Genomic DNA, 27,184 nt, shown 5'->3' with positions numbered 1-27,184 from the left:
CAGCTTGAGGCCAGGGGTTCGAGACCAGCCTGCGTAATACAGCAAGACATCTCTACAAAAAATTAAAAAGGCCGGGCGCGGTGGCTCAAGCCTGTAATCCCAGCACTTTGGGAGGCCGAGACGGGCGGATCACAAGGTCAGGAGATCGAGACCATCCTGGCTAACACGGCGAAACCCCGTCTCTACTAAAAACACAAAAAATTAGCCGGGCGAGGTGGCGGCGCCTGTGGTCCCAGCTACTCGGGAGCCTGAGGCAGGAGAATGGCGGGAACCCGGGAGGCGGAGCTTGCAGTGAGCTGAGATCTGGCCACTGCACTCCAGCCTGGGCGACAGAGCGAGACTCCGTCTCAAAAAAAAAAAAAAAATTAAAAAAAAATACAGGGCCGAGCATACTGGTTCACACCTGTAATCCCAGCGCTGTGGGAGGCCAAGCACGGAGGATCACCTAAGCCCAGGAGTTCGTTTGAGACCATCCTGGAGAAGCAGCATAGTAAGACCCTGTCTCTACAAAAAAACACAAAAATCAGCCAGGTCCATCACCTGGGGTCAGGAGTTTGAGATCAGCCTGGCCAACATGGTGAAGCCCCGCCTCTACTAAAAATATAAAAATTTGCTGGGTGTGGTGGCATGCACCTGTAATCCCAGCTACTCGGGAGGCTGAGCCAGGAGAATTGCTTGAACCTGGGAGGTGGAGGTTACAGTGAGCTGAGATCACGCTGCTGTACTCCAGCCTGGGTGACAGAGTGAGACTCTGTCTAAAAAAAAAAAAATTAGCCAGGTCCATGTGGTGGCATATGCCTGTGGTTCCCAGCTACTCATGAGACTGAAATGGGAGGATCACTTGAGCCCAGGGGGTTGAGGCTGCAGTGAGTCAAGGTCACACCAGTGCATCCAGCCTGGGTGACAGACCCTGTCTCTAAAAATAAAAAATAATAATAATAATAATAATAATCGCCCCGTGTGGTGGTTTGCACTTATTTCCCAGCCGAGGTGGGAGGATCACTTGAGCCCAGTAGTTGAAGGTTGCAGTGAGGTGAGCTATGATCGCACCTTGCACTCCAGCCTGGGTGACAGAGCTAGAACATGTCTCTTTACAAAAAAAAAAAATGGGGACAACAACAAAATTGGTGACTCTGAACTCCACCTCACAGATTCTGACACTTGGCCCCATGAAGAGGGGAGAAACTGTGTCTAAATAAGCCCCTTTCCCCCACACCGTGACCCTGGGATTAGAGGATTAAAATGTATTATTGATGTGAGTGTGTAAAAGTGTGAATTGTGTAGAAGCAGATAAAGGCTTGAAAGACACTTTTAACCAATATTCTGGATTGTGGATTAGCAGCATCATATTTACTTATTCCCTTAGTAACACGAAGAGGAAAAAAAATCTAGATTGGTGAATCTGAGAAACACATTTTAAAAAATTAAACAACAAAAAATGCCCATGAACACTCATATGCCCAGTCTTTAAATTTTAAAATTTAAATTAATTTAAAACTTGTCAAACACAAACCTTTATGGCAGAACTAGAAGTCTGTTCCCACCAGGCCCTCATACCTGAGAGCAGCCAATCCGGCTCCTTCAAAACTCTGAAGAATTAACTTTATCAAGAGTCAGTGTTTTCATGCATTTCATATTTTTTCTTTTTAAGATGGAGTTTCGCTCTTGTTGACCAGGCTGGAGTGCAATGGCACGATCTCGGCTCACTGCAGCCTCTGCCTCTCAGGTTCAAGCAATTCTCCTGCCTTAGCCTCCGAAGTAGCTGGGATTACAGGTGCCCGCCACCACACTTGGCTAATTTTTTATATTTTTAGTAGAGATGCAGTTTCACCATGTTGGTCAGGCTGGTTTTGAACTCCTGACCTCAGGTGATCTGCCCACCTGGGCCTCTCAAAGTGCTGGGATTACAGGTGTGAGCCACCACACCTGGCCTGTATTTTTTATAAAATGCTAAAGATTTTTTAAAAACCCATACAAGTCTAAATTAATGTGCCTTCCCCTAGACATCTGTCTAGCCTTTTGGCTAGAAAAACATTGAGTAACTTGGTAATATACTCCAAGTATCTCTGACAGTTACATCGCCAAGAATATTAATATGTCAAATAAAAATATAATTCTAATGATATATACTGATTTCCCTACAATAATTATTCTGTGATTTAAACTCTCTTGTCTATAATGGTAAGGTATAAAGTACTCTTTCTAAGCTATCAGAATCCTAGAATAATCTACATTGGTTGCTAAATTTATATTTTAAAAAAGATTATAAATGACTTGTTAATGATCATATAAACTTTCTGTGTGTGACTATAACAAAACTAGAAAGGTTACCTTCTTACTCTCTTTGCCATCTTTACAACGTCAGTAACTTCACGGTAAGAATGTATTACTTCAAAATACTTCCTTTGATTAAATTTCTTATTTTCATGATTTTTCAACTCACAGGTTTCAATGTAATTTATCTTGAGAGATTTTTCTCAAATATACTGGGATGGGGGGAAGGTTAATATTTCATTAGTGACCCAAATTCAAGAACTTTTTTTATATATATATATGTTTATATATATATATGAATTTCTAAAATTCAATTTGGTATTATTTAAAAGGAAGAATAGTTCTTTTTCTAAACCTAACATTTTTTCCAGCTTTTAAAAGGAACTGGATCTACCGTCAACAGATGTTAAAAAGCACAGAAGAAACAGACTTTTAGTTCTATATAGATTCAACGTATCTTTAAAAAACAATCTCAAAAGATACAAAAGAAATCAGTTAGTCAATTTCTACTTGTGGATTTAAAGTGAAGTATCTCATAAAAAATATTTTATCTTTGTCATATTTTATTATCGGATGCAATTTTAAAACCAGATTTAAAACTTAAAATTCCAGAAAAAAATCATGAGAACCACTTTAGAACCCAGTGGATATAAAGCAAACCAGGTCATCTTATCAATTTGATTACTAAAAAGTTCACTAATTCACAATTAAATCCACAGAAACTGTTAGAAAGTGTCTGGCAACACATGAACAGTGAGCAGGGCTGATCAGTTTCTTTGCCATATTTAAAGTTTTCCTGCCTTCAACCAGGAAGGCTTCAATAATGTACTATGCAGCTTGAGAAAGATTGGTACATAAGGTTAATGGTACATAGGTTAATGCATATGAGAAATATATTGGAAGTTATACTATGGTACCAATATCCTCTTTTAAACCAAAACTTTACACTTTACTGTTCTCATTTTGAAACTAAAATAATTTACTGAAAACAATGCTCTGATAAACTTTAAATATCATTTTTAAAGACAAGAAGTGTCATATTAGGCAAGAAACCTCTAATTAGGACAGATAAAACTTCTATATATATATACGTTTCCTTTTTTTAAAGCAAACACACTTAGCAGTCTATAAACCCAATATTAGGTGGGCAAACTAATATTAAGAAAGCACTGATACTAATTTATCACTGATAAGACTTTTTTCTATTAGCTTGTCAATTTTTTATTCTTATGTAAAATAAAAATTTGAGCCAATTGTATATCATTAAGTGTATGATTTGAGAGCTGAGTAAAAACAAATCTAATAAATTTCAAACATTACTTTCTATACTTTTTCACTGATATAAGAAAATGTCTTTATGTAAATATTATATTGACATCCTCCATTACTTTCAATAAATTGAAAACAACTACGAAGTCACATATATTTTCAAATATAATAAAAAGGTTTCAGTAACATGTTATGAATATAAAAGACACTTGAGTGCTTCAGTCATTTTTCAGATCATATAAAATATTTTCCCTCGGAGCAAGTCTTTAAAATTAACTATTAAATAGAAACTCAAATATAATTTTCTATTCACAGCTTGGTATTTAACCTTTTTAAGCGCAGTCAACAAAACAACTTTAAGCTGGTTCCCATATTTGAAGACAAGGTCCATTTTAGGAAATGGCATTTATAGATGTGACAATGTAAAATTTTAAGAAATAAGAATTACATCAAGAAAATAATATTGAAAAAGTTTAAGGTTAAAAGTACATATTTTAATGTCTCTTTTTAAAACCCTCAAATCACACTCTTTTTAATATGAATTTTGCCAGCACTGTTCATGTTGGCCAGATTTCATGTTGGCCCTAGTTTTCTTTAATAAAGTAAAATGAAATGCATACCAGCAGCAACAACAGCTGGAGGAGGCGAGCCTGCCTCACCACCGCTTGTCTGACTCATTGATGCTACAGATGTTTCTCTAGATGGAGGTAACTGTAACTCCTTTGGGAGAAGATCATAGACAGATTCTGTGGGGAGGGGAACGAGAGGAGAAAACAATTTTTAAAAGAGATTCAGTCAACAATCTAATATTATATGTACAAAATGAGTATGTCTTTTCGCTCATGAGGAAAACTGTATTATTCACAAACAATCCCACAAAATTAATGTAAAAAGTTATTAGCAGCTAAGCACAGTGGCTCACACCCGTAATCCATGATTTTGGGAAGCCAAGGTGAGAGGATTGCTTGAGGCCGGGAATTCAAGACCAGTCTGGGCAACACAGTGACCCCATCTCTACAAAAGTTTTTTTGTTTTGTTTTGTTTTTTTTTTGTTTGTTTGTTTGTTTTTAATCAGCCAGGCATGGTGGTACACACCTGTAGTCCCAACTATCTGGGAGGCTCAGGTGGGAAAATTGCTTGAGGTCAAGGCTACAGTAAGCCATGATCATGCCACTGCACTCCAGCCTGGGTGAGACCCTGTCTCAAAAAAAAAGGAAAAAACTTTTTAAATTTTTTCTTTTATTATATAACCTTATTGAACTGAAAAATGAATTTCCCATTAGTTCTGTCCCTGTTTTCTTGTTGGTTTTACTTCTTATGTTCAAGACAGTCTCCAGAAAAAGTTATTAACATTGAAAATTGGATAAAACTAGACAGAATGGAAGAAATGCCAAATAATCCAAGATGGTCCAGTATCTTCCTTTGTAATAGTACAAGTAAAACTTATCCTTTACATATGAGATGGCATATACTACACTACTGTGGATCAGCTTTAAATTGGCTTCTCCAGTCAATTAGTATAGTACTGCTCTTTTACCCAACACCCTTGAGAAAATATTTTAATTCAACACTATCATAATTTATTTTCCCAATTATTAAAATAAATCAATCTAATCAAAGAAAAACTTTGTGGATTGAAGTGTTAAAAAAAAAAAAAAAAAAAAAAAGGAATGTTATAGCTCAAGCAAATACTTCTTACTCTCTGAGGCATCCCCAACCCTGGAAAGGTAAAGGCAAAGGAAACTCTTAAATCAGACTGCATAACCTATTAGGTTACGATTACTTTTGTATTCCAGATTAAAGAATCCTGTATCTTTTAAAAATATTTTGTAATACTATAATTGCCCATAAAATCATATCTATTAAAATATATTTTAACTTTATAAAAAATCCCTTATTGTATAGGATTTTAACAGAAGTATTCCCAAAATATCCTCTAAAGGTAGTAGAATCAATATTAGAAGGAACTTCAAAAGACCGATTAGAGTCAGGCACGATGGTCATGCCTATGGCCTCCCAAAGTGCTGGGATTACAGGTGTGAGCCACCACACCCGGCCTCAAGTCTTTTTTTTTGCCCAAACAAAAAAGAAATGTGAAAGAACAAATTCGATAAAAAGAGAAAAAGATCTACCCAAATGCATTTATGATTTATGTGATGGAAAAAAATTTATACTAGTAATAGCCCAATCACTAACAGCATGTTACCACTCAGGATTCTATCTCCATTTCTCCAATTATTAAAATAAATTAATCAAATCAAAGCAAAACTTTGTGGATTGAAACACTCTAACTTTCCCAAAGAAGGGTATAAAGTTGAGTCCCTGTTAGAAGTATAATAGTAATGTCACTAAAAAGTACATGGAAAGAAATTAAATGCAGAATTTGTTATACTCCACCCCTCTCCAAAGTCTGCCCCTCAAAACAAACAAGTAAAATGCAAAGTCAAGTGGAAGGTATAGGAAGCATGGATTCCTTCACCAAAGATGTTTTCTGATTAACTGACTCAAGTGTTTGGAAATAAAAGAAGTCAGCCTGCGAGAAGTTTATCATATCTATCCAAGGGAAGCTGTAGTTCATATAGTCATTACCAGCACAGGATTTTATTTCAGACATAACTGGGTTGGTTCTGCTACTTTAAAATAACTTCTCTAAGACTTAAAACATCATTTAAACTCTTCTTTTACCCCAGTACCCCAAAGATATTCCCTCTAAACTATAACCATACAATCCAAACACAGACACTGGCCTTTCTCTTAAATCTGCTTCCCATGGGATACCTAAAGATTAAAGTAATATAAATTATGCTATTAATACTGTTATTCAACCCTAAATTCAATCTAAATTAAATGCTTTTACAGTCTCCACTGTAGAATTTTCATTCTAGCCAATGAAAGAAATCCTGAATAAGAGCACATGTACTTTACTTTATTTTATTTAATTTGAGTCAGGGTCTCACTCTGTCATCCAGGTAGGAGTATAGAGACACAATCAAAGCACACTGCAGCCTCCAACTCCTGAGCTCAAGAGATCCTCCCGCCGCAGCCTTCCAAGTAGCTGGGACCACAAATGTACAGCATCACACCTCGCTAATTTTTTTTTTTTTTAAACTTTTTGTAGAGACAGAGTCCCCCTCTGTTGCCCAGGCTGGTCTCAAACTCTTGGACTCAAGTGATCCTCCTGTCTCAGCCTCCCAAAGTGCCTGGATTACAGACATGAGTTACTGCATTTGGCCCATATGTACTTTCAATCTATGAAAATGACAGTCCTAAATAAGTGCCAGCTACTTCATGTTATGCCAGAGTATCTATTTTTCTTATGTTATCTTTTAAATCAGTTCAGATATATAAGGCAATAATGAAATTCCAGGGTTTATAAACACAAGATATGAAGAAACAGAATGGGAAATCCCTAATGGAAAGGCAGCTTCTGAGGAAAGACTCCCTTAGAAAACAAAAGCAAAATCACTTTTAGATGAGAGAGAAAAGAGAGTGAGAGAGAGGGAGAGAGAGAGGGGGGATATGGGTATAAAATAAGGTTTCTTTTTGGAGTGATAAAAATGGCAGTGGTTACACAACTCTGTATATATATATATTAATAACCACTGAATTGTACCCTCTAAATGTGTAACCTTTATAGTATGTAAATTATATATCAATAAAGCTGCCTTTTTTTTTTTTTTAAAGGAAGACAGTAATAGAAGAAGCACAAGTAAGAATTACACAAGAGCAAATAGGGTATCTAACAGTGCTCTGATAAACTTCATGGACAAAATCATCTCTCTTCACATAGTTTCTATATATGAAGAAGGCCAAGCTGCAAACTAATTTGTCTTTTAAGGCTCTTCTACTAGAGGATCAGGAAAATGCTGCAGGCATAGTTATCCAAAATTCAGTAAAATATGTGATAAAAAATGTTTGTAAGTTATTGTAAACAAGATGAAGAAATATAGACTTAATAAAATAGATGACTTCCAAACAACAGTACCCAAAAAATGTATAGGTTCAATCTGGAAGAAGATGGTTATTATATCACAACTTGAACAAAGATATGAATTTTCAAATGACATAGGCTTAAAAGGGATTAAATCTTATGTCATAATTCATCACAGATCATGAAAGACTGGAGTATCTGCCCAAAGGAATAAGATGAAACTTAACAAGGATTAATGTAACAGCTGGTAAAATCTGCTCTTGTGAAATAAACTTACATGTACTCACTATTTCTCTTTCTCTCTCTTTTTTAATCTAGAAGTGATTTTACTTTTGCGTTCTAAGGAACTCTTTCTTCAGTCTGCCAAGACTAGGGTGATTATTTTCTTTTTATTTATTTATTTTTTTCAGACAGGGTTGTGCTGCGTCACCCAGGCTGGAATGCAGTGGTGTGATCATGGCTCACTGAAGTTTTGACCTTCTTGCTCAAGCGATTCTCCCACTTCCGTCTCCTGAGTAGCTGGGACTACAGGTGCATACCACCATGCCCAGTTACCTTTTCAATTTTTTTGTAGAGACAGGGTCTTGCTATGTTGGCCAGGCTGGTCCTGCACTCCTGGGCTCAAGCAAGCCTCCTGCTTTGGCCTTCCAAAGTGCTAGAATTACAGGCGTGAGCCACCATGTCTGACCTATTTTCTTATATACTTTTCTATTAATGCTGCTAATAATTTGTGCGATAACGTGTAATCAACTCACCTAATATTTCATTATAAATTTTAGTTGACCAAAATGCCAGGTTAAGTGCACTGCTTAAGTATCCATGTAGTAGAACTAGGACAAGTGCACTATAATAACTCCATTAACATAAATTACTAATATGTGTAAAAGAAAAGTAGACAGAAAGGGAAGCAAGTTCAGAAGATCAAGAATCTGTCTCATGCTGGTGCATTCTCATAGAGCCCAGGGCAACTGGAAAAAGGAAATAGAGGAATGAAATCAACATTTTCAGATATTGAAAATAAATTAATGCTTCCCAATGTTGGGTGGAAAGGAAAACAATGTAAAAATGCACTGACTGGTTGGCTTGTTTAATCATTCTGTAAACTCTAATAGATCCATTAAAGTCACTGATTATTTCTGGGTTAATTCAATCCTTTATTATTCAACACTGTCTATAAGAGGGTGGAAGAATTTCACTACAGTGGGTCAAATTTAAAGTAGGCAGAAATCCTATTCTGAGGCACAAGACAGTGAGAGAGAAGAAAAAATTGGTAATTTAATAGGGCAACTTAATTTGTTGGTTGTTTGTTTCTTCTCAGTTGGGCACTCTATGTCCAAATGGCTGATCACCCAAATCCCCTTCTCTACTGCTTTACTGTTACTGGTCATTCCAGGAAGAGATGAAAAGACCTCAAAAGAGTGCAGGGAGATAAGCCACAGGAAACAGCTGGGAAAAGACACGCTTTTCATGCTGTACTCACTCAGCAAAATAACAACACTAATAACGTAATGACAGCTACTATTTTTTGAGCACTTTGCCAGGCCAGGCTCAGTATACATATATTCTCATTTAACCTCAAAACAATCTTATGAGGTAGGTTTTATCAATAAAGAATGCGATATCTGTGTAACAGTAAAAAAAAAAAAAAAGAAAAACACGTGATAAAAAAAAGATGATAAAAGTTTAGGACAGTGGCTTCCTTTGATGGGAGACAAGGAGGAGCAGAAATAAGCTGAGCTGTACAATGGGTTCACAGGTGTTTTTACTAAAGTATATAATCAAATAAAATACATACAACAAAATTAGGGCTATACATGGATAGAGCACAGCCTCACAGAGATGCTACAAAGTTTAAATAAGTTGATCTCTTGAAAAGGAGTCTCAGTTCTTATTCTTTCTTAGAATTTTCATCCCTGCCTCACCTTTGTTGACCTAAGAGGTGGCATTTGGTGTTCAACTGCTTTGGGGTCAGAGAGTAAAAATCGAAATAGTCAGAGAGCCCATCTACTTTATGACTTTTCTCAAAACTGTCTTACTTTCAAGTAGTAAAATAAAGTTGTACAACTAATACTACTGACTTGCATCTATACAGAGATGAATCATAAAAAAAGGAAAAAAGCTCCATAAATAAGATGTTTCTGTTCAGTTGTCAAGTAAGCAGCTAAAGAGAAATATCTGTGGTAAAAAAGAATGTTCCTTTGTGTTGGGAATGCTTTAAAAAATCTAACAAGAAGTAAACTAATGCTCAGAACAGATATTAGTTACTCAAACAATGAATGCTCTCTGATATGAAATGTAAACATTATAATCCTGAAAAATCCATTTCTAAACATTTTAATCTTGTTTTAAATATTAGATTTTACTTTTTAAAAAACTCTAAATGTGAAACTACTCTAGGAATCTGAAAGAGTTAGAAAAAACCTTCAGAAAATGGCTTGGGAATGAAATGCCTTACTCTTCCACCTCTCCATTAACTATCTCAATCAGCTGAGAAATCCCAAGCCTATAATTTCACATTAAATATTTTAAAACAAAATGCCTGGCATCTCCAATATGCCAACATAGTTCTGCATTGAAGAGAGACAGCATTCATTTTGTTAAAAACACTTCAAGCTTGACAGTCATCATACTTGGCATCTCTACTGGAAAAAAATGTACTGGCTGCAGGTCCACTGGATATTTAGTTTCTAAAAGAGTATGCAGTCCAAGAATAACTGGTAGGTAATGCTCTGTTTTAACAAATTTTTCTCAACTTCCCAGTTTAAGCCAGTTTACTAGTCTGCTGCCACATATTTACTTATTCATATCACTTCCTCCAGGTTGTAGTTCATTACTGTTTTCCTAAAACAATCTAGTGTTTTAAAGAAATTTTAAATAATATACAGCAGTATAAATTACATCAATTTGGGGAATAAGAAAACTAACTTGAGTTCTACAGACTTTTTTTTTTTTTTTTTTTTTTTTTTTGAGACAGAGTTTTGCTCTTGTTGTCCAGGCTGGAGTGCAATGGTGTGATCTCAGTTCACCGCAACCTCCGCCTCCCAGGTTCAAGCAATTCTCTTGCCTCAGGCTCCCAAATAGCTGGGATTACAGGCATGTGCCACCACACCTGGCTGATTTTGTATTTGTAGTAGAGACAGGGTTTCTCCACGTTGGTCAGGGTGGTCTCGAACTCCCAACCTCAGGTGATCTGCCCGCCTTGGCCTCCCAAAGTGCTGGGATTACAGGCATGAGTCACCATGCCCGGCCTTCCACAGACAATTTAATATAGTATACCATACATTTTTTTCTACTAGGTATTATTTTTCACTTAAAAACTTTAAAATTATGTTCAGCCAGGCAAAGTGGCTCATGCCTGTAATCCAGGCATTTGGGAGGCCAAGGTGGGAGGATTACTTGAGCCCAGGAGTTTTGAGACCAGCCTAGGCAACACAGCAAGACCCTGTCTTTACAAAAAATACAAAAATTAGCCAGGTGAGGTGGTGCAAGCCTGTAGTTCCAACTACTCGGGAGGCTGAAGTGGGAGGACTGCTTGAGTCCAGGAGGTCAAGGCTGCAGTGAGCCATGACTGTGCCACTATACTGCAGCCTGGGTGACAGAGCAAGGCCCTGTCTCAAAAAAAAAAAAAAAAGAAAATTGCTTTCTAAATAACCTCTTAGCATGAAAGACAGAATGGAATATACCAGTCACCTAACTCTTCTGATTATCTACATTTTAAATTTCTTTGTTATTTTCTGAAGAAATTACTCGAGTCTATCCTAGAAAGAACAAAACTCTCAAGTTATCAAGGATCCATACATCACTGAGTAAAACATTTATGGTTTATTTATAATTTTTAGATATCTTACAAGAGTACCTTTTCAATAGTGTTTTAAGAACTTTGGACTCAGATGGAGTCCAAGAGGAATAAGGAGGGCTCAGAGGAGGGTATCAGAAGCCTAGCAGGGAGGGGGAAGGATACCTATAGAGAAGAGGGGGAGACCTGGGAAGGGATTTCAGAGCTTAAGCAGGGTGAGGAGGACATAAATGAGTGGATGAGAGGGGCAATAGCTATTCCAGATGCAGAGTCTGAGCAACATGAAGAAAGTATCTATATAAGATAGCCTAGTGTGTGGTGTCAGAGCCTAAGCGGGGTGAAGAATATATTAATATCTGTGCAGAGGAGAATGGCTCAAGTTGGAATGTTGGTGCCCAAGGAAATGGGATGAGGACAGCATCCACACAAGAAAGAAGGCTGATGCACAGGGGGCCTGTCTAGGGTGGGAGGTTGGAACCCAAGCAGAACGCAAATCTCCATATGGATGGACAGCCTAGCCCAAGGAGTAAAAGCTTGAGTAGAATGAGAAGGGTCTCTGTGGAGTTAGCAGGGAGAGCCCAGGATAAAATGTCAGAGCCAGAGAAGGGTGAGGAGGGTATCCAAGCAAGGGGCAACCAACAGAGGGTATCAGAACCTAAGTAGTAATGAGGATGTCCACACAGAAGGATGGCCTGAGGTTGGGTATCAGATGTTACCCAGCAGGTATAAACAGTGTGCCCACCGGGCAAGAGAGGGGGAGCCCAGCACGGGGAGTTACAATCCACACAGGGTGAGGAGGGCATGTGAGGCCTTGGAGCCTGAGCCGAATAAGGAGGGCATCTGTGTAGAAGGGTTGCCTAAGGTGGGAAAGTAGAAGACTGACTAAAGAGGGCATTTCCATAGATGGGCAGCCCGGAATGGGGTGTTGGAGTTCAAATGGGGTACGGAAGACATCTACAGGGGTTGAGGGAGCAGGAGCAAAGGGCAGTTTTAGGCAGGATTCAAAATCCTAGCAGGATGAGCAAGATAGGAGGCTGCCTACCTAGTAGGGCTGCCCAAAGTGGGGAGTAAGAAACCAAGTAGACTGGAAGGGTTCACAGGTGAGCAGGACAGCCCCAAGTGTCAAGAACATCCATGTAGGAGGCAAGCTATGAGAGGCCAAGTTGGGTAATTAGGGTATTAATGTGCCAGAAAGTGGGAGGCAGTAGCAATGGGAGATTGGTTACAACAGGAGATTGATCAAATAAGTAAACATAATAATATGAAAGGAAATCAAGTTTCTCAATAAGATGAAAGGAAATCATGTTTGTCAAACAATGAGTTACAAACATAGGGAGAAAAGAAGAAGGAACCCTACAGTATTGCATTGCAACCGGAGGTACTGATGTGAACTCCTTAGTCAATATGTATGGATAGAAAAATATAGGCATAAATGTGTGTATATGTGTGTGTGTGTGTACACAGATATATAAATATACATATATTCCCTAGCTTCTGTCCTCTGAAAGGTCCTAGGAGAAGCAGCACCCCAAAAGTAACCAGAGCTTTTCAGAGAAACAGGTAGTATCAGGGCTAGGACAGGCAAAATAGAAGATGAACCTGGAATGTCTTGTTTTACTAAAGGTAAGAAAGTACTCAAAGAATTATGGCAGCATATCAAAAGGACACAAAAGACAGCATGGGTCGGGTGCGGTGGCTCACGTCTGTAGCACTTTGGGAGGCCAAGGTGGGCGGATCACCTGAGGTGGGGAGTTCAAGAGCAGCCTGGCCAACACGGTGAAATCCCATCTCTACTAAAATATAAAAATTAGCTGGGTATGGTGGCACATGCCTGTAATCCCAGCTACTCGGGAGGCTGAGGCAGAAGAATCTCTTGAATCCAGGAGGAGGAGGCTGCAGTGAGCCGAGGTCGCGGCACTGCACTCCAGCCTGAGCAACAGTGAGACTCCATCTCAAAAAAAAAAAAAAAAAAAAATTTAGCTGGGAGTGGTGGGAGGAGGAGGCTGCAGTAAGCCAAGATCGTACCACTGCACTCCAGCCTGGGTAACAGAGCAAGATTCTGTCTCAAAAAAAAAAGAAAAGAAAAGAAAAGGAAAAGAAAAAGAAAACCATAAAAGCCCAGGAAACACCAAGGAATGATTTCAGACTGAAAGAAACTAAAGAGATATGACAACTAAATGGACATATAATTCTAAACTGGATCCTTTTGCTATACAGGAAATTATTGGGACAATTTGCAAAACCCAAATAGGATCTGAGGACTACGTGAAAAAAAAAAATGTATTGATGTTTATTTTGGTAGCTATATTGTGGTTATGTAAGGGAATATTCTTATTTGTTAGAAACACAAAAGTATTGGGAGGCAATGAGGAACCATGTCAGCAACTTATTCTCAAGTGATTCAGAAAAAAAGAAATAAATTATTTGCACTATATTCACAACTCTTTTGTAAGTTCAAGATGGTTCCAAAAAGTGCATACAGGCATACGGTTCATTAGGAATTTATTAATTACTAAGGAATCAAAAAATTCAGCTATGTAACTGTAGTTACACATTATAAGATCTCAATTTGCAAAGAAATGAATCTATCAGAGTAAACAAACTTATTTCATGTCTTCATTTTTAGATATCTGGCAATCAAAAACCAATCCAGGGCCGAGCCTGGTGGCTTATGCCTATAATCGCAGCACTTTGGGAGGCCGAGCAGAAGGATTGCTTGAGCCCAGGATGTCAAGGCTGTGATGAGCTGTGATTGTGCCACTACATTCTAGGCTGACAGAGCAAGATCTTGTCTCAAAAGAAAAAAAAAAGAAAGAAAAAGAAGAAAAGAAAGAAAAGAGAGAAAAGACCAATCTACCTTGTTCTCCCTCTCACTTTTGCTATGCTTTCTGTTAAAAAAAAATAAAATAAATATTTTGGTTGAAAAAGGCAACAGAATCTTGGTTACACCATATACCATGAGTCTTCTCTTGGTCATATAATTACTTGTTTGACACCTTATTTGCCACACTCACAGGGGCTAAGTATTTTTGTCTATGCCAGCTCCTCTTCACTATCACCTTCAGCCTGACAGAGCAGTAATTAAACATTCATTCAACATTTATTTAGCACCTGCACTCATCTAGGGACACAATACAAAAGAAAATCACCCTTATTAAGCAGTTCACAGTCTAGAGACAATAAAATGAGTCAAGTTTAAAATAATGCCGTATGTGCTTTAATAAAGTATGCAGTGTTACACAACTGGAGAAGGAACCTTTAATGTTATCTGTGGAGGGTCTGAGAAGGCAGCACAGAGCATGTACACCTGAAGTCAATCTTGAATACTGAAATGGCTATTTAGCAGACAGATTTGGGAAAAGGAAGGAGAAACTATAAAAGCAAATCTGAACAAAAAGAGTATTTTCAACTCAGTTTTTTAAGTAACTCAGTTACTCAGAACATGGAAGTTACAAGCAGTAACATGAGATGAAACTACTAAAGGCAGGGTGAGGCCAGATTATGACAGGGTTTATGTATCATGCTAAGCAGTTTTATCCCTCAGCACACAGGGAGACTTTGAGGGTTTTAAGCAAAGAAATGAAACTCAAACATATATTTGAGGAAGATCATCCTACCAGGAATACAGAGAATAGATTAGGTCCTACAGATGGAGATGAGTAAGAATGTTTTTCCAATAGCCCAAGTAAGAAATAATGAAATCCTGAACAAAGGAAGTGGCAGTGAAAATAGTCAATAGGCTATGAATTTAAAGCTGTTTAAATGGATGAACTAAATTGGGTGACTGGCTACAGAGGGGAAGGGAGACGGAAAAAAAAGAGAGTTCCAAGTAGCACATAAGAACTCTGGCTTGGGAAAATTGATAAAAGATGGTGCCATCTCCCGTGATAGAGAATATAGGAGTTAAGAGTAAACCTGGAAAGAGGAGAATTCAGTTTTAAATGATGAATTTGGATGCCTATGGGACATCCAAGTGAATACATAAACAGGAGAGAGGTCTAGCAATTGAGGTTACTAAACACATATCCTGCTTTAAGCCTGCTTTACTTTTGTTTTTTATACCAAATCTGTCCTAGAACTAGAATTTTTGTTTTGTTTTGTTTTGAGACAGGATTTCACCCTGTTACCCAAACTGGAGTGTAGTGGCACGATCACAGCTCACGGCAGTCTCAAGCTCCCGGGCCTAAACTGATCCTCCTACCTCAGCTTCCCGAGTAGCTGGGACCACAGGTGTATGCCACTATGCCTAGCTAGTTTTTGGTGTGTGTGTGTGTGTGTGTGTGTCTGTGTGTATGTGCTTTGTAGAGACAGGGTCTCCTTTTGTTGTCCAGTCTGGTCTCGAATTCTTGGACTCAAGTGGTCCTCCTGCCTCAATCTCCCAAAGTGCTGGGATTATAGTCATGAACCACTGTTCCTGGCCTAGATTAATTTATTTAGAGTTATTGCTTGCTTTTAAAAATACATGTAAGAAATAAAAATTCAACTTGCCCATGATCTCATCAAAGATAACTATTAAAACAATGGTATACTTATGCTTCCTTTCCATATTTTAATGCAAATTTTTAAAAAGTTGAATAATATACATAAACAATATCAAATTTTCACTTGAATATAACATTAATTTCCTACATGTACCATTTCTTTGACACCCCTCAGGTTGTTACAAATCACTTTATATCTATTTCCTCCTTCTCCAAATGGGTTGAAAACCCTTCATGGACCAAAGCTATGTCATGTCTTCTCTAAGGTTCGGCAGTACTCTACTTAGAAGAGATACTCAGTGTTTCTTGATGAGGTTATCAAAATATTAAGGAAAGTTACTGGGTAATAATTCTAAGTTGCAAAGCAAGCTTCAATAAAACTTCTAATTTTAGTATTATTTCAGAAACACTGCTAATAAATAAAAGAATAAATGAATATATCAGTGGTGAAGAAACAACATTGTACCTGCTATAAAATGAAGCACAGCTTAGTAAATATTCTCATTCATTTATTCATGTAGTCATTCACTCAATAAATATTTATGGACTGCCTGATGTACATCAGGCACTCTTTCAGGTTCTGGGGATACATCAACAACAAAACAGACAAAAATCTGTCTTCATGGACCTTCCATTCTAAGGGACTTATATTACAGTGACTGCTGGCTTGTCTGGTGCTACAGTCTAAGTGTTAGTGTCCTGCCAAAATTCATGTTGGAATCTAAAACCCAATGTAATAGTGTTAAGAGATGAGGCCTTTTAGGAAGTAAGTCATGAGGGCTCTGCCCTCCCAAAATGGAATGAGTGCCCTTGTAAAAGAGATTGAAGGACGCTGCCTTGGCCCTTTCACCACATGGGTACACAGTGAAGAAGGCATCATCTTCAAAACAGAGAGCAAACCCTCAGCAGACAAAGAATCTGTTGTTGCCTTCATCTTGGACTCTCCAGACTTCAGACTCCAGACTGTCAGCAATGCATTTCTATTGTTTATAAATTACCTTGCCTAAAGCATTTTCTTATGGCTGACAAACAGAGGAAGACATCTGTTAAAGAGAAAAGGAGACTCCAGTTTCCTCCCATTTTTCTACCCTTACTAAACTCACATTTAATTGTTACCAGTAAAATAAGCTCATTTCTGGAATGTAAGCAATAGAAAAATGTCAACATACGTTCATTTTAAAATTTAGAACACATACTTAAAACAGAATTTTGCTGAGTGCTTATAAAACCAATACTGAATAGAGATCTGTTCCATGGCTATTAACAGCTAACCATATTATATAACCATATATTTAATAATCATTCCTCTCTAAACTAATCATGTCCTTGTAAACATACATAATAATCTATCAATGAAAAGAAACAAGCAGAATTACAATTTATATTATTTTACATATATTATTGTTTTTGATCTTGAAAAAACAGTCTAATATTAAATTCACAAGGTAAGATCAACAGCATCTTCAAAAATAAGAAAAAACTAATTTTGTCACCATTTGTTCATTTCATGTGCGTAGGTACAAACACAGTAAATCACATGTACACAGAAACGCGAGTCTGTTCCCAGAAAGCTTTCAGTCCAGTGAGGTTGACTGAAAGCACATAAATAGCGAATCAAAACTGTATCAAGACACATGAGCTATGAGGGAAAAAAGGTAGTAGGAGAGAAGAAATTATAATACAGAGGGCAATGCAAGAATGGTATGAATGTAATGAATGTAGTTTTAAGGGTTTAATCTAATCTAAATTAATCTAAAATTCACATTAAAAGCATAGAATTTTAGAGGCAGAAGTGGTGAAAGTATTTGGTGTAACCCTCAGTTTTTACAGAGAAGAAATAATGTTCCAATTAGGTTACGACTTGCTTTGTAGAGCCAAGACTAGTTAAAGCTGGGTCCCAGGCAGGAGAATAGCTGGCTGAAAGATAAATTCTTTCCCCAGCATTCCTGTCTATGCAATTAAAGTAACACTGAGGTTAGGAATGCCATCTATTTTACTTACTATATTATTGTGCCTGGCACATAATGGGCATTTCAATAATGTGCTTAATAAACAAATGAATGAATAAGCAAATCATCTACCTTAAGTGATTCTACCCAAACAATTCTAAAACATAAATTCCTGTTTTTATACCATAATCTTAGAAAGGAAAAACAAAAATATTAGACAAACAAAAACCAAAAAAACCCATCTTGTTTTCCTGTCATTACCAGAATAGCCTACTACCTGAACTAAAAATGTTACCTATGTTTTTTAATCCAAATACTCTGTCCACTCACATCCTATCTTCCAACTTCTACCCCATTACCATCTAAATCACCAATTTTCTGATTAACAAAAAACACTTTTCATAAATCAGGGTCTTCACTTTCAGTTATTTTTAAAGCCTTAAAAAGTTAGTTTTCTTTTTTTCTATTTATACACACAAATTTTTTCCCTTCTTTGAGCCAAAACTGAAGAAATCAACAAGGCACTTGCTCTGTCTTGTCTGTCTATCTGTCTCTCTCTCTCTTCTCGTCTCACTCTGTTGTCCAGATGGAGTGCACAATCATGGCTCATTGCAGCCTCGACCTCCCAGGCTCAAGTGATCCTTACACTTCAATGTCCCAAGTATGCTGGGCCTACAGGCTCATGCCACCATGTCCAGCTAATACTTTCTTTTTTTTTTTCTTTTTTTAGTAGAGACAGGGTCTCACCATGTTGTCCAGGCTGGTCTTGAATTCCTGGGCTCAAGCGATTCTACCACCTTGGCTTCTCAAAGTGCTGGTATTACAGGTGTGAGCTACTGCACCTGGCCCCACTTTGTCTTTTGTGTTCTACACAAAGATTATCACCCATAATCAAGTATTCAGACCTCATACTTTGAGATACAAGCTGATGTTTACAGAGATCAAAAATAAGTGTCTACGATGAGTGACAATAAACAAATGACCAAATTCATTACTTCTGCCTCTTAATTTTTTCCATTTTAACTTTGTTTCCCTTACTCCCCATACAACTGCAGAATGCCTCTAACTTAAGACTGGTTTTCAATAGGGAATACCAGAATTTCATGTAGAAATATGTATATATTTTTTTTAACCTCAATGAAGATGCTTGGGATTTCATCACAGACCAACTACTGAATAAGTGTTTACAGGGAATAAGATCACAGAATGTATAGGTGTATAAAGCTTCACAAGTGATTCTGGCTAACAGCCATTACTCTGAAGCATGAAATTCAGCTGGAATGAAAATGGATTGGCTTGTGTTTACCACCTCTTTAAGCATTGCTAGTTAATTTATTTTTTCTTAAGAGTCTAGGAAAGAACAGCAACCAAAGAGCTGAACCAACTTCTTCTGCAGACTTTTTTTTTTTTTTTTTTTTTGAGGCGGAGTCTTGCTCTGTCTCCCAGGCTCAAGTGCAGTGGCGCAATCTTGGCTCACTGCACGGTCTGCCTCCTGGGTTGACACCATTGTCCTGCCTCAGCCTCCCGAGTAGCTGGGACTACAGGTGCCTGCCACCACGTCTAGCTAATTTTTTGTATTTTTAGTAGAGACAGGGTTTCACTGTGTTAGCCAGGATGTTCTGGATCTCCTGACCTCGTGATCCGCCCGTCTCGGCCTCCCAAAGTGCTGGGATTACAGGCGTGAGTCACCACGTCCAGCCAGATTACCTAAATTCTTAAACCTTGAGGAAAAAAAATTATATTTACATAACAAAAAGGGGAAATAATTGTTATATCTTTTTCCTGACTAAAATGACAACTACTATTTCACATGATGGTAGATAATTTTCAATATACTTAGATTGGATACATGTAGACTTGAATATACCTAAAATAGTGAAACAAATTAGCAGAGCTCCTGTTATTTGAGCCTGAGAGAAATTATCTAGAATTACCCCTTACAGGCAAAGACCAGATTCACAATGAGTAAAACTGATTCACTGATAGTGTATGGTAGCCCTCCAGATCATCCGCCTGGCTATTCTTTAGTACAAATAATATTTATTCTATAAAAGTTTAATACATTGTTTCTTACCAAAAAAGAATACCTTGATTGTGTTATATTAACCAGAGGTCAGTTTACTGATGGAAAAGGCCATTAATTTTTTATTTTTATTTTTTTTAAAGACAGGGTCTCACTCTGTTGCCCACTGGCATAATCACGGCTCTCTGCAGCCTCAACCTCTTAGACTCAAGCAATCCTCCCAACTCAGCCTCCCAAGTAGCTGGGACTACAGGCACATGCCACCACGACTAGCTAATTTTTGTATTATTTTGTAGAGACTGGGTTTCACCATGTTGCCCAGGCTGTTCTAAAAGGCCGGGGCTCAAGTGATCCACTGCTTAAGCTCCCAAAGTGATGGGATTACAGGTGTGAGCCACTGTGCCTAGCCACAAGGCAATTTTTTAAAAAATGAATTGTGATAATGATTTTCAATTGTCATTTTACAATAGCAAATGAAAAGGTAGCTTGTGCAGTCCTTTGTGCCACAACATGGTCCATAAATAGAAACAGAGAAACAGCTCTAGAAAATTGAAAATTGTTCTAAAAATAAATAACTGAAGTATCATGACTTAAAGTTTAGAAAGTATTTTATATGCACAATCATAACATTGGTATTTGTGAAAAGTGCTTTGACATAAAGTATACATAAACAAAAATGGATAATTATTATTAATCTTATAGGTCATAATTTCAGAATTCTTTTTTATTAGTGTTTTTTTTTTTTTTCTTTTTTAAAAATGACTAAGTCTTGGCTCTGTTGTCCAAGCTGAAGTACAGTAGTGTGATCATGGCTTACAGCAACCTCAGACTCCTGGGCTCAAGTGATCCCCCCGCTACAGTCTCCCAAAGAGCTGAGATTACAGCCGTGAGCCACCGCACCCAGCCAGTTTTAACTTTTTATTAAAGCATGACATATACGTATAGTACAATTCTTAAGTCTTGAGCTTGCAGAATTTTACAAAGTGAACATACCCATAACATACCCACCACCAAGCTGATTAAGCATCCCTCCACATGCTTCACCTCTTCCAGAAGTGACTGATCTTCTAGCTTTTATCACAGACTATAGTTTTGCCTGTTTTTGAATTTTATATAAAAGAAATTAGACAGGATACGGGTGCAGACCAAAAAAAAAAAAAAAAAAAAAAGCCACAATCTATTTTTGGATCAGTTTTGATTTATTGAATTTTCTCCTCATTAAGTGTTTCCATGACTGGTGATTTTTTTATTGGATACCAGATATTGAGAATTTTACCCTGTTGTGTGCTGAATATTTTAGTACTCCTATAAATATTCTTGAGCTTTGTTTCAGGATATGGTTAAGTTACTTGGAAACAGCTTGATCCTTTTGGTATTTTCTTTTTTTTCTTTTCTTTTTTTGAGACAGTCTCACTCTGTTGCCCAGGCTGGAGTGCAGTGGCGCAATCTCAGCTCACTGCAACCTCCGCCTCCCGGGTTCACGCCATTCTCCTGCCTCAGTCTCCTGAGTAGCTGGGATTACAGGCGCCCGCCACCGCGCCCAGCTAATTTTTTTGTATTTTTTAATAGAGACAGGGTTTCACCACGTTGGCCAGGCTGGTCTGGTTATCCGCCCGCCTCAGGCTCTCAAAGTGCTGGGATCACAGGCATGAGCCACCGCGCCCGGCCTTGGTTTTTGCTTTTAAGCTTTCATTGTCAAGAACTACAGTGTGTTTAGTCCAGGGCTAATTTTTCCCCACTAATGAGGCAAGACCCTTCAACACTACCCAATGCCCCTGAAAATAAGAGATTTTCTACTCAGGCTGTTGCAAAAAGACATCATATCCAGTCCTTTGTGAGCTCTGGAAACTGTTCCCTCTAATCCTCTCAGGCAGTCCGTCCCCGCTCTTGTCCCCAGCCCACTCCCCATCCTTGAGTAGTTCCCCACATGCATACAATCATTACCACTCAACTAGATACTCTAAGGAGATCCTCTACAGATCTCCAGAGTTCTCTCTGAGTGTACCTCTCCTTTCTAGTACTCTGCATTGAGAACCCTGGCCATCTGGGCTTTCCCAGACTCCTATCTCTACCACTTTGACTTAAGAAGACCGCTGGGCTCTGCTTTGGTTCCCCCTTTCTGTACCACAGCCCAGGAACTTTCTCCTGGCAGTAAGCCAGGGAAACTGTAGGCGTCATCTCATTTGTCTTCTCTCTCAGGGACCACCGTTCTTCATCGCCTGATGTTACATATAAAGAAAATCACTGTTTTATATATTTTATCTGGCTTTTTAGTTGTTTTGGGCAAGAGGTAAACCTAGTCTTCTAGTTAATCTACCTTGGCTGGAAGCAGAAGTTATTCTATTATAATTTTAACCCATTTCAACATGTTCTTTGCTCAGGGAGGATTAAGAATTAACATTACTATTTCTACTTGACAACCTTAAATAGATTTGAAGAATTTTCAGGTTACTTAATATTCAATAAACAGTGTATGTGCCTTATGTAACATGCTGGGTTAAGCCCTCTGAGGCTTAAAAAATTAGTCTTAATTTTGTAAAAGCACAAAATACTCTGTACACACACAAGTGTATCCTTTAGGTGCAAAGAGATTTAAAAGAAATTAAAGATGTAGTAGTTCCTGCCCTCAAAGAACTGAAAATCTAGCTGGGATAAGGTTACACACTTACACACACACACATACACACACTTAGAGAATAAAAATAAGTTGTACAATACAGAAAATGGGGATACTTAAAGACAAGAGACAGGAAACCAGGGTCCTGAGTAATTAAAAAGTGCCGTTTGGATCAGATCTAGTAATGTACTAGCACAAGCTTACCAATTGTATAATAAAGTAGTTTTTCTTTTCTTTTCTTTTTGAGATGGAGTCTGGCTCTGTCTCCCAGGCTGGAGTGCAGTGGTTCGATCTTGGCTCACTGCAACCTCCAGCTCCCGGGTTCAAGGGATTCTCCTGCCTCAGCCTCTCTCGAGAGGCTGAGATTACAGGCGTGTGCCACAACACCCGGCTAGTTTTTTATAATTTTTGGTAGAGACAGGGTTTTGCCATGTTGGCCAGCCTGGTCTCGAACCCCTGACCTGAAGTGATCTGCCCGCCTTGGCCTCCCAAAGTGCTGGAATTACAGGCGTGAGCCACTGCGCCCAGCCAATAAAGTAGTTTTTCTAGTACACTCTTATAGAATTATACTACCATAAGGATTTAGTTTTCTAATTTCTTTTGAAGCACCAGGGCCCTTATGAAATTATATCAAATGCAGAAGTACCTTTTCAGAAATCATAGTTAAAAGCAGTTTGACTACTGCTGATAGGAGGAAAACAAACACATGAAAGGGAGTAATGAAAAGAGAGAGTGGAAAATAGAAAAAGTATGTCACAGAATCAAGTCAGGAAATTGAAAGTATCTTAGAAAACTGATTGAGAATCTCTTCCACTACATGAGAGAAAAAGAAAATAGAAAATGAGAAGACCAAAACACATTTTTCAGAAGTCACAAGTTGAGAAGCTTTAGTGAGATGGATTCAAATGTGCTCTAGAAGAGAATTCAGTTGTTTCCATTTGCCAGTGGCTATGCTCTATAAGCAGATGCTTAAGAGGTGTGTAAGAAATCCTTCTACACCCATTTATCTTTAAAGAGCCAATTACAACATATGCAAGAATTAAGGGGTTAAGACTCAGGGGATAAAGGTTCTAGTATTAAAGGTTGTCAATATCATTGTTAAACAAAAGCATATAAATTTTCATTTGGCTTGATCAGAAAGTCACAATCATGACTATACATAACAGATAATTAGGAGGCATTTCAAGTGTTATTGTAATCTCTCTTTTTTTGCATTAAAGGGGATAAAGTAAAAAGAAGAAAGTTACAAGTTTCCTCGGAAAAGTCTACAACCATTATACAAAGCATCTGATCCTTGTGTCAGTATACCAATATTGTTTATAATAAATAAGAGGTAGGTAGCATGTCATAATGAAAGAATGAAGTTAGTCAGAACTGAGGTTTCACCATAAATGTATCACTTATTTTTTGTGTGACCTTGGACAAGTTACTTAACACAGCAAGCCTTGGCTGTCTCATTTATAATACAGTGGTAATACCTATCTACCTTGTAGAGTTGTAAGCACTAGCAACAATGGGTAGAACACACCTAGAACTATTATTAATATATTAATTGGAGCTACTAATATAGATAAAAGCTATAATTTCTGCCCTCGAAAGGGTTAGCAATGAGGAAGTGTTACTGAGATATTCCACGGGCATTATTTCTTTTATTCCAAACGCAATCTGATGAATACCTCATGCCCGTTTCAAGATGATTCTGATTTCACTTCAAAATGTACAGCTTTGGCAGGGCACGGTGGCTCAAGCCTGTAATCCCAGCACTTTGGGAGGCCGAGACGGGCGGATCACGAGGTCAGGAGATCAAGACCATCCTGGCTAACACGATGAAACCCCGTCTCTACTAAAAAAATACAAAAAAAAACTAGCTGGGCAAGGTGGCGGGTGCCTGTAGTGCCAGCTACTCGGGAGGCTGAGGCAGGAGAATGGCATAAACCCAGAAGGTGGAGCTTGCAGTGAGCTGAGATCCGGCCACTGCACTCCAGCCTGGGCGACAGAGCGAGACTCCATCTCCAAAAAAAAAAAAAATACACAGCTTTCCTTTCGTTATTGTTGTTGTTCTGAGACAGTCTCCTTCTATCACCCAAGCTGGAGTACAATGGCGCCATCTCAGCTCACTGCAACCTCTGCCTCCCCAGTTCAAGCAATTCTCACGCCTCAGCCTCCTGAACAACTGGAATTACAGGCGCACCACCACGCCCAGCGAATTTTTTGTATTTTTAGTAGGGATGACGTTTCGTTATGTTGGCCAGGCTGGTTTTGAACTCCTAGCATCAAGCAACCCACCTGCCTCGGCCTCCCAAAGTGCTGGGATTACACCCGTGAGCCACCATACCCATCCAGTTTTCCTTTCTACAAGTCTTGTACTTCCTATAGTATATACCTGGACTTTAGAAGTGTTCTGTTTCGCCTGCACAGTTTAAAAAAAAAACATTTAAAATTAATTACCAACATTTAAAAAACAGATTTTACATAAAAATCTCAGACCTTTGGTTTCTCTTGAATCACAGGATCCGGCAATACTAAATCCACAAGAAAAACTGTAACTGCCTCCTTTAGTGTACTCTCTAGTTACTTAAAGTACCGTTCAGCCAATTTCTCTAATGGATATTATGCTGTCTGTGCCCTATAGGCACTTGAGTTTTTCAATCTCTCTACTAGGGTTTGCAAGATATGGAAGGGGAAGATGGGAAGATAAAAAATGAGTCTTTCCTGAAGAAACCTTGTAAGAGGTTAAAGACAAGAACATTGAGTGGTCCCAACTTTCTTGATCAAACAGCCCTTTCCAGAGGCAAATTTAATGAGAAAGAACTGCCTACAACAGCCAAAGGCTGGTAAGTACCTATTTTCCAGAGGGTAAAAGGATATAGCACCAAAACATTTCCTATTAAAAGAAAAAAGGGAATAGACTTTCACAGAACTTACAGGACTCTTAAAGAGTTTAGTCTATTTCTTTATAGATTTAAAAACTGGGGCCCAGAAACTGAGGATTTGTCCAAAACCAGATAGTTAATAGCAAAATCAGAATTAGAAAGAAGTTTCTCAAAAACCAAAAATTCAATTTAACAAACATTTACCAAGCGCCAAGTCATGCTCCCTGCAAGATGCTATGATACAAATATGTACAGTAGTACTCTTTACTGTATACTACTTTTCTATTTTTTTTTTTTTGAGACAGTCTTGCTCTGTTGCCCTGGCTAGGGTGCAGTGGTGCGATCTCAGCTCACTGCAATGTCTGCCTCCTGGATTCAAGTGATTCTCCTACCTCAGCCCCCAAGTAGCTAGAATTACAAGTGCCCACCACCATGCCTAGCTAATTTTTGTACTTTTAGTAGAGATGGGGTTTCACCATGTTGGCCAAGCAGATCTTAAACTCCTGAACTCAAGTGATCCACCTGTCTTGGCCTCCCAAAGTGTTGGGATTACAGGCATCAGCCACCGCGCTCGGCCTCCATTTTCTTTTTAATGTTTTTATAGAATTTTTAAACATCCAATAAAGGCCATTTTCCTTTAAAAAAAACTTCTTATACTTAAAATAATTAAAAGTTGGTAGTCAAACAAATACATGCACACACACGCTATAGCATATGAACAGCAACACTATTAACAATGGCCAAAAGGTAGAAAAAACACAAATGTCCATCAGTGGATGAATGGGTAACACAAATCGTGGTATCCATAGAATGGAACAGTACTCTCCCACAAGAATAAATGAAGTACATGCTACAAGGTGGATAAATCTCAAAAATATTATACTAAGGGAAAGAAGCCAAACATAAGAGGTCACATATAAATCCAGAATAGGCAAATCCATAGCAACAGAACACAGATTGGTGGATGCCATAAGTTGGGCTCATGGCAGGCACAGGAGGATGAAGATGGACACAGGATTTTTCTTCTGGGAATGACAAAAATGGCTTTGAACCAGATAGCTAGATAGAGGTAGTGGTTGCACAACAGGATTTTCTTTAAAATGATTGATTTATTGTGCAGTTCATCACAATAAAAAATTTTTTAAAAAGAACCCCTACTCATGGACACAAAGAGGGGAACAGACACTGGGGCCTACTTGGGGGTAGAGGGTAGGAGGGAGAAGGTCAGGAAAAAATAACTATTGAATACTAGGCTTAGTACCTTGATGATGAAATAATCTATCTGTACAACAAACCCCAGACCCGAGTTTACCTATATTAGAATTCCTTATTTGACCACCAGGTGGAATATGCCACCTAATTCAATGGGATCACTCTACCCATTACAAAAGAAAATTCAATTGAGCATCTACAAGGTATGAAGTGCAGTGCTAGATCCTTTAAATATACATTATTTCAGCAAACTTCACCCAATCAAGAGAAACAAATTTATTATAGTAGGAAGCACAGAGTCTGTGTGTGCACGTGGTCCTGGTACCAAATTGCCTCCATTTAAATCCCAGCTCTGCTGCTTGCTACTATGTGCCCCTGGACAAGTTACTTTTGGTCTGTTTTCCTCTCTGTAAAATAGGAGTAATGAGGCTATCTAGACTTTATATGGTTGTTCTGAGGATTAAATGCAATAATCCAAGAATCCACTGACCTAGGCTATTAGAAAGAATTAAAACAAATATTAGCTACTAAAATTAATTATATAATTAAGTATAATATAGCTAAAAATTAATGTTGTTGGAAAATTTTAACTGTTAGGTCTCTCCACCACCAAAAGCTGCTGCATATGATAATACTGACAAGGAAATTGTTCAAATCTCAAGTTTTTAAATTTAGTATATATACAAAGGAAATGATAATCCTAGAACTATACACACATCACAGAATCAGACCTCAATACAGAAATATGTTCTATGGTGT

General features: G+C 38.1%; 1 protein-coding gene and 1 long non-coding RNA gene across 8 annotated transcripts in view; one reads left to right on the top strand and one right to left on the bottom strand.

The window, feature by feature from the left end:
- The window catches only part of NFAT5 (nuclear factor of activated T cells 5), a 132,058-nt gene that overhangs the window by 66,160 nt on the left and 38,714 nt on the right, over positions 1 to 27,184 (bottom strand). For all 7 annotated transcript variants that reach the window (XM_077984473.1, XM_077984474.1, XM_015126501.3 and 4 more), the window contains one exon: positions 4,164 to 4,289. In XM_077984473.1, coding sequence (XP_077840599.1) covers positions 4,164 to 4,289 — 126 coding nt within the window. The remainder of the gene's footprint in view (positions 1 to 4,163; positions 4,290 to 27,184) is intronic.
- LOC144337702 (uncharacterized) lies at positions 10,408 to 19,869 on the top strand. Its single transcript, XR_013411135.1, has 3 exons — positions 10,408 to 10,993; positions 12,479 to 13,112; positions 19,265 to 19,869. It is a non-coding gene; the product is annotated as an uncharacterized LOC144337702 (long non-coding RNA).

The sequence above is a fragment of the Macaca mulatta genome, chromosome 20, assembly GCF_049350105.2.
Source record: "Macaca mulatta isolate MMU2019108-1 chromosome 20, T2T-MMU8v2.0, whole genome shotgun sequence".
In the NCBI taxonomy this organism is placed as follows: domain Eukaryota; kingdom Metazoa; phylum Chordata; class Mammalia; order Primates; family Cercopithecidae; genus Macaca; species Macaca mulatta.
This window is presented reverse-complemented; position numbering and strand designations above follow the sequence as displayed.